Source organism: Panicum virgatum, chromosome 9K, assembly GCF_016808335.1.
Source record: "Panicum virgatum strain AP13 chromosome 9K, P.virgatum_v5, whole genome shotgun sequence".
NCBI lineage: Eukaryota > Viridiplantae > Streptophyta > Magnoliopsida > Poales > Poaceae > Panicum > Panicum virgatum.
This window is the reverse complement of record NC_053144.1, coordinates 66,920,077-66,933,086: the sequence shown is the minus strand read 5'-3', so window position 1 is coordinate 66,933,086 and position 13,010 is coordinate 66,920,077. Positions and strand designations below refer to the sequence as shown.

At 44.8% G+C, this 13,010-nt stretch overlaps 3 protein-coding genes across 6 annotated transcripts in view; 2 read left to right on the top strand and 1 right to left on the bottom strand.

Moving 5' to 3' along the window:
- Positions 1-793, bottom strand: part of LOC120647246 (subtilisin-like protease SBT3.18) — a 32,839-nt gene extending 32,046 nt beyond the window's left edge. The window contains exons 1-2 of one of the 3 annotated variants that reach the window (XM_039923959.1): positions 645-793; positions 476-547 (exon numbers count right to left, since the gene is read on the bottom strand). In XM_039923959.1, coding sequence (XP_039779893.1) covers positions 476-538 — 63 coding nt within the window. In that variant the 5' untranslated portion in view covers positions 539-547; positions 645-793. Of the gene's footprint in view, positions 1-459; positions 598-644 lie in introns of those variants that run through there. The other 2 variants (XM_039923960.1, XM_039923955.1) reach the window with 2 other exon arrangements.
- On the top strand, positions 793-4,076 carry LOC120647247 (probable serine/threonine-protein kinase PBL16). Of its 2 annotated transcripts, XM_039923962.1 has the most exons (6): positions 793-1,439; positions 1,737-2,053; positions 2,180-2,315; positions 2,647-2,783; positions 2,966-3,089; positions 3,315-4,040. In XM_039923962.1, exons 1-6 carry the CDS (start codon positions 1,373-1,375, stop codon positions 3,656-3,658), a joined length of 1,125 nt encoding a protein of 374 aa, XP_039779896.1. In that variant the 5' UTR covers positions 793-1,372; the 3' UTR covers positions 3,659-4,040. The 2 variants fall into 2 exon arrangements, with proteins under 2 accessions (XP_039779896.1, XP_039779895.1); XM_039923961.1 differs by having other exon boundaries at positions 1,428-2,053; positions 3,315-4,076.
- A 753-nt stretch (positions 4,077-4,829) lies between these two features.
- On the top strand, positions 4,830-12,308 carry LOC120647243 (protein SUPPRESSOR OF GENE SILENCING 3 homolog). The gene is made up of 3 exons (XM_039923953.1): positions 4,830-5,629; positions 9,880-10,187; positions 11,692-12,308. The coding sequence occupies exons 1-3, from the start codon at positions 4,881-4,883 to the stop codon at positions 12,042-12,044; spliced, it is 1,410 nt and encodes a 469-aa protein (XP_039779887.1). The 5' UTR covers positions 4,830-4,880; the 3' UTR covers positions 12,045-12,308.
- The last annotated feature ends 702 nt before the right edge of the window (positions 12,309-13,010 follow it).

The following is a 13,010-nucleotide window of genomic DNA, read 5'->3' as shown; positions in this document are numbered from 1 at the left end:
TCGAAAGCTGTGCACCTTTGTTGATCTTAATGAATGAGATTAACCAAACCTAAGCATGGCAATTGGCTGGGCAAAAGATAGTGATGTTGACGCTCCCAGCTTAGACAGAGGGGAAACATTTCTGACCAAATGCGATGGGAAGGAACAGAGGTAATGGTTGGTGGCTTGGTGGGTGCTGTGAACTTGGAAGGCTGGCACTGGTCCAGGTCTCGCCCTCACTCACACGCCCATCCAAAGCCAAAAGAGCGGCCAAAAAGCAACGCCGAGTGAGTCGCCCAAGCAAATTCAGAAATTCCCACTGCAGAACAACTCCTCAAGGATCGCAAAACCGGCTGCGTGATTCAGACATCCACTCGCCCAGCAGCAAAGGCTAATCATCGCAGGGGAAAGAAGCGAATTCCTCAGGAAGTTTTATAAAATTTTCTGGGGAAATATAATTAGTGCAGTGATTAGTCTTACCTGTGGCTGCAGTTACCTGAAAGTGGGAGTGTGGGTTGGGCGCCACCACCACCGCCACTCCACCAAGAAACCCCATCATTCCATATCCCTGAAAGATCAAGCAGATGGGGCTAGATGAGTGCATTCCTTGCAAGTCCCAACCACAACCCAGAAAGCAATTTGGAAAGGAGTGAGGGCAAAGCAACCAAGGTCAAGGGCTTCAGCGCTCAAGGCCGAGACAGTGGAATCTAGGATGATTGCAGCGAAGCGGGGAGGGACAGAGATAGCCACAACTGCAATCCCCATTGCCCCCACTCAGACTTCCTGGTGGTCTGGTGCCTTGCCTCACGTCTGGTTGCTGCATTTCCCACCCCCTTTTCTTCTCACCTCAGAAACCAAACCCCACAGAAATGCATGGGGGGAAATATAAATAAATCCATATAAAGGAGATATCTTCCATACCCTTCTTAAATGCAAGATTTGTGCCGTGGGTATAAATGATGCATATATGGAGGAAACGGACTACCAGAAGTGAACTGTTCCGTTCCTTGGCGTTTTGTTCTCATTCAATAGAGAAAGGGATGTTCAATTGAGTCTTTCCTTTGCGTTTGTACCTTCCCTGTAGCCTTCAGGAGAGTAAATAATCGCACCTTCTCTCACACTGGTGCTCTTTTTCTTCTTCCTACGTTTTATGTTGACAACAAAGGTTGATCTTCAGGAGGACCTGTTCTTGGTCCGATTCCTTGGAGTGATATACAGTTCTGGGAGTGTGGGTTAGTGTCTTTTGTTTACCAGTTGTCTTCCTGTGATAAAATAGGCAAACCATCAACCCCCACCAGCTCCTTGCGAGCGCTCCCTTGCCTCCTTTTCTGCTCTTGGTGTTCTTGGTGAGACAGAGGGAGAGGCAGAGTTTGTTAGGTAGGAGTTGTGCACTATGGGTAATTGCTGGTTTAAGGGGAATCCATACTTTAACAGGGTTTCCTCCAATGCAACCAAATCAGGTAACGCAGTTCTATCTTGTTAATTTTAGTAGAAAATAAAAGGATGATCACTGATTTTGCTTATAACATCAGTGAACATGTCCACTCCAGTTCTTGCTTAACCAAATTGAGCTATTTCTGAACTGCTGATTTATCTGACAGTTGATCCTATGGATATTCCATGTAATGATCAGAGGCTTTTTTTATATATAGAAATTCTTACTTCTTGTTCATTGGGAACCGATTTTACGAAATTTTCTGAATCATTTGCGCCTGTATTTCAGTCTCCACATATAACGTGCTATTTGTTTGCTGTAGAATCCCCAAAAATTCAGAGCCCATCGGAAAGAATTGAAAAGGAAGATAGCCGGCTGCCATCCAACCCAAAAGAGGTGGAGGCGCTGAGAAAGGATACAGCTCGCAACCCTTTGATAGCATTCACATTTGAGGAGCTCAAGAGAATCACCAAAAATTTCAGACAAGATTCACTACTAGGGGGTGGTGGATTTGGCAGAGTCTACAAAGGGTTCATCACCAAGGATCTCCGCGAAGGTTTAGAAATAGAAGAGCCCCTGAGAGTTGCCGTTAAGGTCCATGACGGTGACAATAGCTTCCAGGGCCATAGGGAGTGGCTGGTGACTAACCTGACTTTTCTGAATATAGAATGCTAAAAGCATGCTTCTGTTCAGCTGTATCTTTTTTTTTCTTTGCATGCTTCCCTTTGCTGTTTTCCGATTTGAAGTTTTTTTTCATGTTTGCAGGCTGAGGTTATATTTCTTGGGCAACTCTCCCACCCGAATTTAGTGAAGTTGATCGGCTATTGTTGTGAAGACGACCACAGGGTTCTTGTTTACGAGTTCATGCCCCTGGGAAGTGTGGAGTCTCATCTGTTTTCAAGTAACTCTGATCCTATTCTTTACACACTGTTGCTTGATTTTCTAGAGTTTGTTGTCATTTTGTCATAACATTGATTATAGTACATCCGCACATGACATTCACAAAAAGTTCTCATACTCAAAAATGAAGATGAAAAGGTATTATCCCTTCAGAAAGAGCATAAAACCATCCTGAACTAGCATTACTTAACTGCATTTCAGCATTGCATCAAGTGGCAGCAGTGTCCATTTCTGCATTACCTATGTGGTCACTTTGTAATATCATTTGTTCATTTGAGATCAATCACTGTATTCTAATCATACTTTTTGAAATATCTGTACTTGTAATACAGGGGTGATGGTGCCACTTCCATGGCCGACCAGAATGAAAATTGCACTTGGCGCTGCAAAGGGACTTGCTTTTCTGCATGAAGCAGAGAAGCCCGTCATCTATCGGGACTTTAAGACATCAAACATATTGCTAGATGAGGTAGGTTCAGTTTAAATTTACTTGATTTTTGAGACATGTCAATACCAGTCTTTGTAAACTAAAATGCAAGAAACAATGGGAAAATACACATAGTAAATTACTGTCATTAATTTTGTTGCGAGAATGGAAACAATGGTTTCTTGCTTAACGTCTTATTTGATTTCACAAAAAATAATTTACAGGAATATAATGCGAAACTATCCGATTTTGGGCTTGCAAAAGATGGACCAGTCGGCGACAAGTCCCATGTTTCAACTCGTATTATGGGTACTTACGGTTATGCAGCGCCAGAGTACATCATGACAGGTAATGGGCTCCTTACAATCTGCTTCTAACTCAAGAATTAGGCTAGCTACAACGAACTCACAGAGTGGGTTTCAGAAACAAGGTCTAGTGGTCATGATCTAAGCCTGAACTTTAAGCAAAGGAAATGAATTCTGAATCTTTATACTTTGCTAGGCATCTAATTCAGCACTGTACCCTTGGTTCCCAAAACCAATAAGCCAATGTGGTGTTCTTTTGCAACTCCAGGGCATCTCACGGCGATGAGCGACGTCTACAGCTATGGTGTAGTACTCCTTGAGCTCCTCACAGGCCGGAAGTCGCTGGACAAGTCCCGGCCGGTCAGGGAGCAGACGCTGGCCGACTGGGCATTCCCGTTGCTGACGCATAAGAAGAAGGTGCTTGGCATAGTAGACCCGAGGCTTGCTGAGGACTACCCGGTGAAGGCTGTGCAGAAGACGGCGATGCTGGCATACCATTGCCTTAACCGCAACCCAAAGGCTAGGCCGCTGATGCGCGACATCGTCGCCACCTTGGAGCCTCTGCAGCAGCTGGAGGAGAACCCCAGTGACATTCTGGCCAGTGCCACTTGAAGTGCTCACTTGACTTCAACACAGCTCAGACGAACAGAAAGTGCCATGTACTACTTGTTACATATGGGTGACGTTGATAGTGGTTAGCTAATGTTCTTGATATGCAGGTTATTTCTTGATTGTTTAATCCATGAAGACACGAGTTTTTGCTGAGCAGGAAGTCAGTACCATAGTATCTCTTTCCCTCTCTGTGGATTTGGATGTGTACCCAGCCCTGCCATGGCGAGTTTCGACGATTCAGATGTGGGCAAGTTTGTGTGTAATTTTCAGTGTGTGATGCCCACAGCTGCAGCATGCCGGCCACAGTGTGTAATCTATATAGCAATGTGTAGCTCATGATCTACGTATAATGAGTAATGTAGATATATTCCTTGGTTATGCATGTTTTTTCATTGGAATTAAAAGGTCATATGTTATATATTCGTTGTTGAAGGGATGTAGTTCTACCACCTATCACTGGATCACAGCTTTTGTGTTTATTTGGTCATTGAATCCCACCCACTTAAGATTGCCGGTGCTCACCATGAAGAGGATGACAAGACGGAGGAACATCCAAGAAATTGTTATGGGACGACATTCCGTTGAGCCTATGCTCCCCATTTCTCATCCTCTAAAGATTAGCCATTCAGCGTAATTACAACCTCATGTCTGCTTAGCGTGAGTATGCGACGATGTGTAAGCAAACTCTATTTTCTTCTTCTTAATACAAAGAAGCGCAGCTCTCTTGCGTTTTCGAGGGAAAAAAAAGATTAGCTATTCAATTCAATTCTTTCATGTTGTTTTGGAAATGTCTCTGTAGACCATAGGAACCGCCTCTCGAACTACTTGCAAATGATGACATATTTTGGTTTTTTGGATGTTATACTGATGACACAAAAATTACGCCTTGCAGCCTTATTTGCGTAAACTTGTGGGCACACGCCTTCAAAGCGCCAAAGCATCGTGCCGCCTCGTCTTGCCTCTGCTCGCGGGGTCGGTCCGGCCTCGTCTCCGACGCAATCCGGTCCTGGAAACCATTCCCCCCAAATCCTCCGCGATCGACCAAGCCTGTTCGGTTTGCTGTCCTTTTCTGGCTGATTTCACTGTAGCAGCCGATGCAATAGCGTTTGTGAGATGATGTGGCACTGTAGCAGCTGGTACCTGTATGGCTCGGGTACGTACATTACGTGTAGGTACTGTAGGTACTGTACCACCGGCCAGCCATCCGAACACGGCCCAAGCGATGAAGAACCCTAACCCTCCTCCCCCGAGGCCCTCCGCCGGAGGCAAGCCCCCCGCGGCCATGGCGCCGCCCCGCAAATCTCGCTGGGGTCCGCTGCCACCGGGCTCTGCCGGCGCCGCCCCGGCCGGAGACAAGGCCGCGCCATCGACCTCCGCCCGCACCCCGACCCCCACCCACCCGGCAGACTCCAGGCGCCACCCGGCTCCTCCCGCGCCGGCCTCGCACGCACCGCGCAACCCCGCGTCGCCGGCGGCCGCGCTCCGGCCGCCGCCGCAGGCGGAAACCCCTCCACCGCCCATGTACGACTTCCACAACCTCGACCGCCGCACCATGCTCCTCGCCGACGGCACTGTCCGCACCTACTTCGCGCTGCCCCCCGACTACCCCTTCGAGCCCGCGCCCCTGCCGCCCCTCCCGCACCACCTCCTCTCCCGCGCCGGCCCGGATCTCTGGCATCCGCATCAGCCGCCGCAGCCGCAAATGTCCATGCCTATGACGATGCAGATGCCGCCGCACGAGGCTAAGCGCAAGCACCCCGCCGACCAGGATGATGGCTTCCCGAGGCACCCCAAGCAGCCGCGGTTTGACGCGCCGCCGCATCACCCCCCGCAGCTGTCGCCACATGCCGCGGTGGACCGGCACGCGCTCAGAAGAGCGTTCCTCAAGTATGCCAAGATGCTGAACGAGAGCTACGCGCAGAAGCGGAGCTACCTCGAGGGCGGTCGTGTCCCGTGCCTCGCCTGTGGCAGGTTTGGTGATCCCACATCACTTGCTGCCTTCTTCCTGTCAAGCTTTCTAGTATCATTTGTGGTCAAGTTCCTGTGTTGGTTTCTTGCTATTGTTGAGCTCACACTTACACTTTGACGCACTATGACTTTTCCCCATCTATTTCCTATGGCACTGATTATGTTATGTCTATGTCTGGCTGGAGAAATTTACCTTACAGTATCGTCCTGAAAAATTTGCTGCCAAGTGATGTCTTTCTTTTGTATATCATGTTGCATAATTGCTATGCGCTTTGGATAGGCAGATTTCTCTGTGGGTGAAATGGTGAACACAGACTAACACTTGGCTATCAGTTAGCAGTGCTAGGAGTGGCGATGTTCACATTGTCTTCTGTATCACTTAGTTTTATCTGCTACTGATGTTGCAATTGCTAGATATGTCTAACAATATATTCTCTGTCTTTCGCTAATTGTTATAATGCCATCATTACTCCAAGAGTTACATTTGTGTTACGACTTACGAGTTTATCTTTTCCATTGTAAGAGTAATATCATATTCTAGTCATCAAGCGGACCATATATTTATCATCAATGCCTTATGCTTGTCTTTTTATTTCGTAATTACCTACTAATGAACTTCCTCTCGACATATTTTGTTGTCTCTATTTTGTACCCACTGAAGATTGAAGTAAAGTGGAATTTTACCTGTGTGATCAGAAGTCTAGATAGAAGTATAAAACTGCAGTGATTTCCTTGTCTGCCTTCGGCACCTAATATGAAACTGCATGCTTCCTTATTCCTTATTGGGATATTTTTAATATCCTTGCAATTTAATAAGAACAGCATTGGTGTGTGAGGTTTTCTGAGTGCAGTGTTCTGAAAATAAATCTAATGTATTACTGTATATCCTGCTTCACTTCTTGCGAGTTATGTGTGGTGGGAAGGGCAGATTGAGTAGATTTGCAACTAGTATCTTTCTTCATTGCTTGCTTGATTGCAATTGTGTGCTTGTGAATGTTCTTTTTGATCTAGTAGCAGGATTTTATTTTATTTTTTGTTTGTATTTTAAGATCTGGACATTTTGCTGATTATGATATAGCCTCATGCAGATTTTTTTTAGGCTGTGGTGTGTATTTTTCATTTGTTCATGATTGCCTACGATCTAGTGCCAGAAGTAGCCTATCTCTATCCAGGAATACTACGTTAGGCTTAATTGCTCGTATCCTTGACTTCAGTGTCACTCACGCTTTTGTACTTTGTATTGCACTATTGCTGCCTTGTTGCTTGTTGTCATGATTCCTGGAAGAATAGTCATTAATTTTTCCTGACCAATATGGATTGATGGTCTCGTCAGGAAAATTCCTAGGGTTTTAAATTCGGCATTTATGATCTGAATTTTTTCTTTCCCAACATAACTCAGGCACCAGTTTTCTGAAGCATTCACTTGTTTGGGCTTCTGATAGTGCTACCATACTTAGCAAATATGTGTATGTTTGAGTGTTAAATGCTTTGTGCGTCAACCAATAGCTTTATATGCTATTTTATAATTGTTTCTCCTGAAATTGTGCCTCTTCATTTCCTGTTATTGTTTGTCATACCATTCATTATTGGTCTGTTTTGCATGATGCCATACCGTATCAAACTTATTCCATGGTTGATATGCTAGTTGCAATATTCCTAATTCTAGCTTTGCATGTAAACCTTGTTCTCTTTTTGTTTTTCTCTCTAATATTGTCAATAAGGCCTCTGGCTTCTAGGATTCATATTCAACCCTCACAAGGAGGATACCCCTGCCCACATCATATTCATATTTGTCGGTACCTCTGGACTAGGGTACCCCTTCTTGCTATGTCAAGACTCGCGTAGTTATCTGTAACTACGCCCTAAGGAGCTGAACCGGACCCCTGGGGTCCGCCTCCACCACACCGGACCAACAGTCCCGGACCCGCTCCCCGCTCGGGAACGGGTCCGGTGTCACCACGTGTCCCGAAGAGGGGAGCGCTGAGCCAAAACAGCCGGGGGGCCCGGACCTCTCACGGGGTCCCGGACCCCCATATACTATCCGGACCCCTCAGCGGGGAGGGAGCAGACACCCCGCCTAAGGGGGTCCGGAGCCGCCACATGTCCGCAGGCGCAGGCACACGCGCGGCCACCTAGCTTTCTCGGGAAGACTCGCCCACCTACCGCATTCAATGCGGGAGACGTTAAGTGCGCTCTGCCACAGCAGAGCCGAGGAAACTTTTGCCAGGCTGTACTGCTGATCGCGCGTTACCAAGGCGCGCAGTACAGCCGCTGGCACCACCCACGCCACGTGCGTCAGTCTGCTACGCCAGTTAGACACGACAGCTCGGCAACGGAGTATCATAACACCTACGCGGTAGACCCAACAGTCTACGCCGCAACCTACACTGCCTCAACGGGCGCCTCGCCGATGGGACAAGTGAAGACTCCCTTCAGTCAGAGAGTCTACAATGCAATGAAGCGTATCCGGAAAGAGATTCTCAACCACCGTAGCACCATTAGTGACTTTTTTATAGTAAAATATACATCCTTGTTGGGCCCATCTGTCGGGATCCAACGCCTGTGTACGCGTCCTCCTTGCGCTATAAAAGGGGGATGCCCGCTAGAGAATGACTCAGGGCCGAGAAGGGGCTTCTAGAGGCAGAGGATAGACTCATCCACGAACTCTAGAACAATGGAACTCTCAGTGGACGTAGGGTATTACGCTCCGGCGGCCCGAACCACTCTAAATCCTCGTGTGTTCTTGCTTCATGAGTAGATCTGAGGAATAGCTTGCACTTTCCCGAGTAACCACCCTCCGGGATTAGGCGGGTGCACTACGCCACCCGGCTGTGGCCCTCCTCCTTGAGCCACGACAATATTCAACCCCCACGAGGAGGATACCCCTGCCCACATCATGCCCTTCCCATTATGTTTGGTCTAAACTGTACATTCTGCATAGTCACTATTCCTGGTCAAGATGAGCTGTGCATGTGTCAGGCCTTCTATGTCCTGCTCCATCTGCACCTCCATGCTTGCCTTGTGCTGTTCGCAACTAAATTGCACACTATTAGGATTGTGAAGGTTGTCTATACTTTAGAATGATGAGTAGGGCACCTCCAACAATGGAGGGGCCCATGACAGCTTTGTCAGTATTGACATCTAGGTAAGTTAGGATGATGAGGAGCCATCACAATGGATTCATGTGAGAGGAAGGAAGTCGTTGGGTTTGGGTATTTGAATTAAGTTTTTGAGAAGGTAATTCATTTACTGGAAGTTTTCTCTCTCTTTTGAGGTTTCGGGAGAGGTTAAAAGGTGCGAGGACATGACATACCATCGCTAATCACCCAAGCATCTGATTGTATTATTCTAGGAAAGATACATCAAGTTAGTACCACAAATATGTTGGTGAAATATAAGGTGGTACAACCAGAATGTAGAAGCTTGGGGCCTTAGTTGAATATTTTAATATGTTGGAATAATGGAAAATCATCATTGCTTTGTCCTGAAGTGAATTCTTACTGCATGGAGAGGTTCAAATGGAATAATACAGTCTGGCAAAAAAAGGACACCATATTGCATGGAAACCTCCCTTCTAAAGCCCCAGCCAATTTTTCCCTAAATGATTGCCAGCGTGTTGAAAGCATAGTTGACTGTACAGTTGCTGCCTAACTGGATGAAAGAGACCGATAGTTTCCTGATGCAGCAATAGAATCCTTTTTTTTTTCCTCACCTTAAACAGTTTTTGGCATTTCATGTTTTGATTCAAGTTTTATAATGGTATGGAGGTGATTCCTGCCAAAAATGGTACTGCATAGGATTTGATTTGGAAACAGCACCCAAGCCCTGGTGCTGACTGCAGACCTAAAACCACTTATTATCAATTACCATATTTTCTGATGGGAGGAACTGTGGTAGATCCATGGTGTGCCCCCAACTGCCTCATTACATATAATCCTTGGAGCACCAGAGCTGTCAAGGAACCTCTATAAGAGTATATCATTTCACCAGTGGCTGAATATTCTAAAATTGTTTTTCCTCGACACGTTGACAGTTATTTTTTTGGCATATAATGATATATATAATCCTATCTTGCTGCTTTATGATACTTTTGCGATATATTTGTTGGGGATTTGTCAGTTGAGATTCTCATTTATAGAGCCTCTTACACTGTATGTGTGATGAAGGTTGTGTTTAGCTAACTAGTTTCCGGCTCCTATCCATTGGATCTTAATTTATTTGTGATTGTGTCTGGTCAATGTGCACCCTTCCAGGTCTTCTAAGGACTTTGCTGATGCACATGGACTTGTCATGCATGCTTACAACCCACCAAATGCAGATTCACTTGTTGATCATCTTGGTTTACACAAGGCATTGTGTGTCCTTATGGGATGGGATTATACAAAAGTCCCTGAGAACTCTAAGGGTTACCAATCTTTACCTGCTGACCTGGTCCGAGAAAGTAGGGAGGACCTTATTGTGTGGCCGCCAACTGTTATTATTCACAATACGGCAACTGGGAGGAAGAAAGATGGTCGCTTCGAGGGTTTAGGGAACAAAGACATGGATAAGAAAATGACAGGTATATTTATATCACAGCTTTTAACTTATGATAATGTAGTGTTTGCATACAAGCGCATGTGGCATATTTGCTTTATAGTTTATACAACACTCAATGTATTTTACTAGCACACTATCTTGATATGCTTACTGCTGTTAAGGAAAGGCATGGTTTTGCTGCTGTTTAGTTTCCTTTAGGTTGTAGACTTGTAGAGCAGCTATTCCTGTGCTGATTAGACATAGTGCCAACTGCCAAGGCAGTGCTTGTGAGGTACATCAGCTGTCCCATAGGTTGCCTCATGCACTGGCATGTAGGATTATAAGTGATGTGGAGGAGAGAGAGGAAGTTGGGGGAAAGAGTGTTATCTCATGATACAACTACCGCATAAACTAGAATCTATTTTTATGAGACGACTGAGAAAACCATCGTACCATATGTCATTGTGATGGATTTATTTTTCTTTCCTTCCACTGAGGCACTGAACCACGAATTAAGGGGACACAGAGATACTATGAGGTAACTAAAAGGACAACCTTATAGTAAGATTGTCTATTAACTTGTTTCAATATCATTTGGGGCTACGTGACAGCTTTAAGATGGCACCATTACCTTCGCCCTTAAATTATGTGGTAATTCGCAGTGGCGGAGCATGACAGGAGCATTTCGCAGATTCCATTAGCTGAGTTAATTTCCACATCTCTAGGAGACCTAGTAGAAGAGAGATGGATGTGAGATATGCGTGCAGCCATGCAAAATTACCATCATACAACACATATATGCTAAACTCTTCAGAAATTTGTGATTGGCAAGGGCCGGATCCCACAGCCTAGTATGGCCCTAACTGGGCTCTGCCAGTGGTAATTCGTTAATTCAGCTTGACCTTAGGATGAGTAATGCTGGGGTTGTTGGGTACCTCTACCCCAAAGTGTTTTATTAGGCTACAATTATAATTGCATCCAATGCTTGATTGGATGGTTTATGTTGAATTTGCAGTCAGGTAGATGTGACTAATTCCTAGGCTACTGCACAGACAGTAAGTTATCATATTTTGTATGCAGCAATTGTTTCATGCCTCTTTGTCCTTGTTACATTGACATGGGGCGTGTAGTATCCTGACCTCAAAGGGGGTCAGTTATATCCTGTCTTGTCAGTTACATGGACATGAGCCATTTGATTGATCTACTTCAAGCAGATTTATTTGCTGTGTTCAGATCTGGAAAGTGACATATCTCTGTGCAATGTTTTGTGTTGCAACCTTTCTAGTTAAGGAAGATTGTAGCAGCACTGTGGGGTTCATATTCATTGCTGAACTAAATAATCTAGTGTAAGCAAAAGCAAAGTAGCGAAGTAGAACTAAATAATCTGGAAAGTTAGAATTAAGCCATATTTGGAGCGGAGACAAAACCACTCGAGAAGTACCGTTCCCATTTATGAAATCATGACTCTGCTAAGCACATATTTTTGGAGTAATGTCATATATATCACAGTAATATTTGCTGTGTCAATCTCGCATCTTTGTTTTCAGAACTAGGGTTTTCTGGTGGCAAGTCGAAGTCCTTATATGGAAAAGAAGGGCACCTGGGTTTGACACTTATCAAGTTTGCAAACAACTCAGCTGGCTTGAAGGAGGCTGAGCGTCTTGCTGAGTTCCTTGAGAGGCAAGATCATGGACGTATAGGTTGGTCACGTGTGCGTGCCACTCATTCTATAAATTCTGATCAGAACCCTTTGTTGGTCGAGACGGATACCAGGACAGGTGAGAGAATGAGGATACTTTATGGGTACCTAGCAATTGCATCCGACCTGGATGAACTAGACTCAGATTCGAGAAAAAGGGCTTTCCTCAAGAGCAGAAGAGAATTAGACCTAAGTGACTAGGATGTAGTCTCTTTTCATAAAGCCCACCTCCAACGTTTTATTTAATTTGCAACAAAGCGTGTATACCTATTTCTGATGCCAAGTCTGTAGATTCATGCTACTGCTGTGCACAAAAGATCTTAGCTTGAATATAATACCTGCAGCTAGGTGGGTTATGGCCACTAGTTCTGGAAACTATATTTTACACGATGTATTTTCTTGCAAGAATCTATGGCTTACTGATTGAATGGTTATCTGGAAGAGTTCTATCGTCGTATTTAAGTATCATTAGCTTGATCAGTTGCTCTCATTTTTCAAGTGTGATGATTTTTTCCATAGAGTATTCCCGGTTGATGGTCTTTTCCATATTGTAGCATTTCCCATATTTCTTGACTTGCATGAAGATTTAAATTTCCCGTAAGAAGGTATTCCATGGCACTTTTGATGTTATCCGTTTCTTTGAATGTTGGCAGTGACAATGTGGTGTGTTTTTCTTTATTTTCCATTCCATAATAGTACTATTAAGTATATTGTTACACTAGGTTGGTCCGTTCTTTTAGGCTTCAGCGCTTTCTGTATTGCTATCTATATTCAGAAATGCTTGTGGTCTTGTGGAAATGTTTGTGCAAAGTTAAATGACAAAACCAGTCAAGTGCCAATTGGTACTACGCTTCTTATTTATTATGTGGGCTTTCTGGTTCCGTAACTTCTGGCAATCAGGAGCTGAAGCAGACAAGTCAGAGTGGATGGCACAAAAATCATATTTATGGTTTTAAATTTCATGACTTGTAGTGCAATACATATTTACTCTTAGTTTGGAATGTGGTATAATTTCCCTCATAAAAAATCCTTCCCCTAGGCCATTTCTTTGTTCCAGACAGATCCACTAGATTGGATAGATATTAGATGAACTGATGCAAAGGTCACTATATCTCAAATGCTCTTATATGTTATAAAAAAGTGCGCGTTTAGACCAGATGTTTGACA